The sequence below is a fragment of the Cupressus sempervirens genome, chromosome 3 (assembly GCF_028749045.1).
Source record: "Cupressus sempervirens isolate cs-2001-9-10 chromosome 3, ASM2874904v1, whole genome shotgun sequence".
NCBI lineage: Eukaryota > Viridiplantae > Streptophyta > Pinopsida > Cupressales > Cupressaceae > Cupressus > Cupressus sempervirens.
This window is the reverse complement of record NC_143120.1, coordinates 266,176,021-266,181,568: the sequence shown is the minus strand read 5'-3', so window position 1 is coordinate 266,181,568 and position 5,548 is coordinate 266,176,021. Positions and strand designations below refer to the sequence as shown.

The window sequence follows — 5,548 nt, the reverse complement described above, 5'->3', positions numbered from 1 at the left end:
TGCCATGGATTGGCATGCTCAGAACAAGAACAAGTGGCCACGCATGAACAGCAAAGTGCATACATAATTATAAGCACTCGATAGAATTGCATATCCAATTGGAATATGAGTTGTTTTCAAGATATTAAAAACAATACTTATGGTTGGAATACTCGTAATTCGTTGTTATTGATAATGTATGGGATTTTAGGTGTGCCGACCATATTTGCCTTGCCCAAAAGAAAAAGAACAAGAAAAAGAATCATTCAGGTCAGGCTGGATCCAAGTCAACTTGATTATTTTAATAATCTCTTTTTTAATAGGGGCTTAGTACAACCTCATTACAAAATACCAAACATCTACACGCTATTCAAATTATTTTCTAGACTTCCTCTGCCTTTCGATTGAAGGAAGATCCGTTTTTGGTATTCCTTCCTTAAAGAAACAGAAACCAGTTCCCTTAAATGCTACTTTCAATCCATGATTGTCCAGTTCCCAAAGTAAATGGATTGTTGTCTTTGCAGTCCTATAGTGAGTATTTTCAGGCCTCCCAGGAACACTATTTGTGGGAGCTGCTATGAGGGTGCTCGATGCATCTTGGCTCTCACACAACAAATGGAAAGCCCAATTCAAGAAGAAGCAGAAAAAGCCAAGGAACATGCTCAAAAGGTGAATAATAAATTCTCTTGAATTTCTGGTATATATATGTCTATTCCTTTGATTTTTTGAATTGCAATTCTTCTGAATTATGAGGAATTGTAAGGCGAACTGTATTTGGGTATTATACCACTGTGTATTAAAGAGGCACTCAAAACATTACAGGCTGTCTTGTACCAAAATATATGAAAATATGTTAACATATATAGATGTGGGAGCCTCTGTTTTTATATAACAGAATACAATAAGTTTGAATCAGGTTCAATCCAGAGTGAATCTTAATTGAAGGAGACTTGCAGTTTACATATAGCACCTTTAGTACCATGATTCCATATGAGCCAGATTCCGATGTTTGTTTTGTTTCTATTATTTGTGCAGGGCCTTTCACAGGCTTTCAATCAGCTGAAACAGTTAAAGCAGGTGGACGATGCCCTTGTTGAGAAATATAAGTTTGCAGACGCTTTAGGGATTGCCTTTCATCAGGGATTACATACAGACGTGGAGCTTGTTCCCAATGAAGGATCCTCAGTCTATGCTCACCGTATTATTATGGCATGTTTTATCTCCTCAATTTACAATTGTTCATAATATGCAATTTCTTTTTTCTGAGACTTTCTGCCTTCCCAAGATAATGGCCTATTGAGTTTTAGTGTGGCGAAATAGGGTTAGGTCATGAGTTGAAGATATTCTTCAGAGACAAATTTAGAGTGACAATACAGGATTAGGTCATGGGCCAAAAATACTCTTCAAATATTTTTCAAATTAGTAGTTTCTCTAGTGAAAATTTATTGTAAATATTATATGATAAGAAACCTGTAACTGAATAATAGCATCAACATATTTGCTGTTTCAGTTGGCATCAGAATACAGAGATATGGATGGTAAACAGAACCAGCTGAGTCTATAAGACTATAATAGCCAAAATACAGAACAGAAGAAAAATAACCTTGCTCTTGTATATTTTAACCCTTCCTTAAGGTCAAACTAGAGGTTTAACTCAAGAAAGACACCAATTTGAATAGTTATTTGAGATGAGATGTCTTAAAAACCATATGGAAAAAAATAATATGTAGTTGTACAACCTATCGAAGCATTTTACTTGTTTAATGATTTCTTCTAATGGTGTTTAGTTTCAGAATAATGTTTGGAAGTTTGAAGATGGCAGCTTTTGAAATAAAAATTCTAATTTATGTTTGATAAATTGCACCGAGTCATGACTGCAAAAATATATATAGTTGATCCTCATGGACTAGACTTATATAATTTTGTTAAGCTATCAAAATTTGGTGAGAATATAACCTGTATAGGTTACTAATATAGAAAATATTACAATAGTTGTGATTCAAATCACATGAAAATACAAAGAGCAGGCTCAAGCCTGAAAATTTACTTTGGATGTGAAATAAATAGATTACAATAAATCAAATCAATCTTTACAATTGAGAAGTTCTTAGCAATTTTGTTCAAATCCGTTCTTACAATTTTTTTTTTTTTTTTTTTTTAAAACTTTAGGCACTGGAACAGATTTTCCTGTTCTCAAATGGCAACAATAATGTCATTTTATTCTAAAAGTTTAACCAATTTTACTGTTAAAAGTTATCTCATTAAAGCCCAAAATATAGATCTTTCTACTTACATACTCTGTTTCCTGTTGCAGGCAACAAAGTCCCCAGTCTTCAGAAAAGTTATGTCATTAAAGCCCAAAATATAGATCTTTCTACTTACATACTCTGTTTCCTGTTGCAGGCAACAAAGTCCCCAGTCTTCAGAAATATGTTTGAAGCAGATGAGTGCAAGGTGTCACATACTGGTTCAGTTTCTTTTCCTGATATGGGTCATGACCAGCTGAAAAGCCTAGTGGAGTTTCTATACAGTGGAAGCCTATCTGCGGAGACGATAGAACAACATGGGCATGCTTTATTTATAGCAGCTGACAAATATGATATTCCTTTCTTGAGGAGGACATGTGAGATTCACATCTCTAATACTATAAACACATTAAATGCTTTGGATGTTCTTGAGCTAGCAACAATGTGCTCTGCTACTGCATTGAAAGAAACAGCCCTAAATGCTATTCTAAGACATCAAGATGAAATAATCTTCTCTGATAAGTATGAAAGTTTTGCTCTAAAAAATCCACTCCTTTCTGTCGAAATTACAAAGGCACTCCTTAAAGACATGAAAGGTAAAATAGTAATCCAAACCCAGAGTAATTTAAAGATTTAGCTCTGTAAGATCTCCCCTGTTATATAGTATTTCCTTGCCATATATAAAACAAATTCATTGCCCATTGTTAAAAACGAGCTTTTGTATATTTTCGGTTGGGTTCAGAGAAACTTAAGCATTTTGAGGGCTGCTTTTACGGAGGTGAAGCTTTTCATTCTATCTGTATTCTTTGTAGAAATTTCATCTTCTTTAAGTCTTTCATAAGTACAACTTTATTTTACGAGTTCCTCAAACAAAGAATGACAAGAGAATAATGTGATCACGTTTAAAATAATTGACAAAAGATACTTTAGAGATATTTGCAAAATGATTTTCATTGGAAGTTTTATTGCATTAATTGTAAGCCCTTCATCTTAATTGAAATTCTAGAATATCTGAGTCTTTTCAAAAGGTTATTTCAACAGCCTGTTTACTTATTCAATATTACCAGGGTATGAAACTTCACCAATACCTTCATTTTGGCGAACTAACTTAGTCATATGCACCTGATTACAACGAAACAGTATTCTCTATTTTTCATTAGATCCCTAAATCCACCATTAGTGATGAGCATAAACTTCCGCCGATTCTAATTATGTGATACATAGACAAGGCATGTGTAATTTAAGCACCCTTCGAAGTTGTTTGGTAGTACAGCTTAGATTTCATTTAACAATGATCAATCATACAGCCAATCAAGGTTATGTAGATACAAATGGAAGCAAAATTTGAGAACTTGATCAGTCTCAGTTTCATTATTTATACCAAAATCCAAGATTCGATCAAAATTCTATGAAATTTCAGCGAAAGACAACACACACTGGCTTCATCAGGCCTTTCAAAATAACAATCATACATTACATCGAAACCCTAACTCAGCTTTGTAAACCCCTAACTAGCTCTTCTTTCTACGCCACGCTCCTCTTTTAAAACATTATTTCCCCAAAGTTTTCTCATGCACTCCCGGGAAAAAAATGTCCCCATTCTGTTTGTGCCCCTCGTTTTCATTTGCAAGAATGTTACAAAGAATTTACATGTAATAACATAGTATGATTCAAATCACTATCTAATGTTACAAATCAAGAGCCAGAGATCAGTTCAGAAGCAACTTAAGCAACTACATACCTTATTGCATGCCATCCTCTTGATTGCGTTCTCATTTGGCTCTTTGCCAAACCATTCAACTTAGCCATGTAACAGCCTAAGCGCCAATTAAATTACTTTCATTCATATAATGTTATTGTCTGGAAAGACTGATCAAGGCATTTGATCATCACACAGAACAGTTCATGGTTAAAATGAAATTGTTCCTGGGAAATTTGTAGTCTATAATACAGTTGAAGAAATGAGCTATACAGGATAACTATGAGAAGCTGCAAATTAAACAAATAACATTTACCTATGTTAGAACTAAACTTGAACAAAGATCTCAGAGTAAAGTAAATTTGTCATTGGGTTTTCCAAAATATTCTAGCTATATAAGATAAATTCTTGTTCAATATAATGTTCTTATATCATAAGGAATGAGGCTGCCGTCTCTTAACAAAATTTAGAGATAGAAAGTGTTGGTTTTTGAACTCAAGAATAAGTGATAAACAACAATAAAGAAAAGATTAAAGAAGTAATAAATATCAGAATTTATTTGGGAAAACCCTTCTAAAATGAAGGGAAAACCGAACCACACACAACAAAATACTATTTTATTGATTACAAAAGTTTAAGTGTACAATGTCCTTCGCTTGATGCCATATATATAACAAGAAGAGAGACTCTTCACATTACAATTGAAGGTCTCTTGAGTTTTCCAAAAACACAACTCTATGTATTTCTATGCCTCAACACGTGTGGAATAACACAATGCATATTTAATATTACAATTTATCATAAATGTCATATTTAGTTGAATGTGACCATAACGAAATTAATGCCCAGAGATAAAGATTTCTATCGTAGCTATAAATTTCAACACTCCCTCTTAGCAAGAGAGAAATCTTTAGTGGTCAGTCATACAAGAATGCAATCAAAATGTCAGTGATAAAATCCAATCACATAGATCCTATATAATTCATGAAATCACTCAACATGAAACCACTGCAAGAAGCACAACCTTCATCATAGACTTTGTCATTGAATCTCTCAACATGACACTAAGAATCTATTTACGCATTGTTAATAATCATGGAATCACTCGACATGATAGACCTATAACAATTACTCATAACCATGGAATCACTCAACATGAAAAATCACAAACAACTTCCATCATGGGCTCACTCAATGTGATGTTGTCATGGAATCGCTCAACATGAAAAATCACAAATAACTTCCATCACGGAGTCATTCAACGTGATGTTGCCATGGAATCTCTCAACATGACAAGTTAGTAAAGTTTACAACCAACATTTTGTCATAGTCATGAACTTTGTCAACATGACTTCCAACTCCCATCACAGAATCTCTCAACGTGATGTCATCATGGACTCTCTCAACATGATGTTCACTCGTTGAGTGAAAGAGTTATCAGGTTGACCTTATAAGTATCATGAAAAAGAATTCGTAATCAACAAGAAATGCAATCACAACTAGGACTCATTTCTAACAAGAGTCATATCACATGAAAAGAAGAAGAAGAAAAAAGTCATTAACAACATGCATAAAATGATTGAAATACCCCCACTTGACAAGAATGGCCTTGATCTACACAATA

The 5,548-nt window shown here is 33.8% G+C and overlaps 1 protein-coding gene across 1 annotated transcript; it reads left to right on the top strand.

Annotated features, from left to right (window-relative positions):
• Nucleotides 1-242: 242 nt before the first annotated feature.
• On the top strand, nt 243-3,021 carry LOC149565924 (BTB/POZ domain-containing protein At1g01640-like). Its single transcript, XM_089819386.1, has 3 exons — nt 243-648; nt 1,015-1,188; nt 2,383-3,021. Exons 1-3 carry the CDS (start codon nt 484-486, stop codon nt 2,860-2,862), a joined length of 819 nt encoding a protein of 272 aa, XP_089675512.1. The 5' UTR covers nt 243-483; the 3' UTR covers nt 2,863-3,021.
• The last annotated feature ends 2,527 nt before the right edge of the window (nt 3,022-5,548 follow it).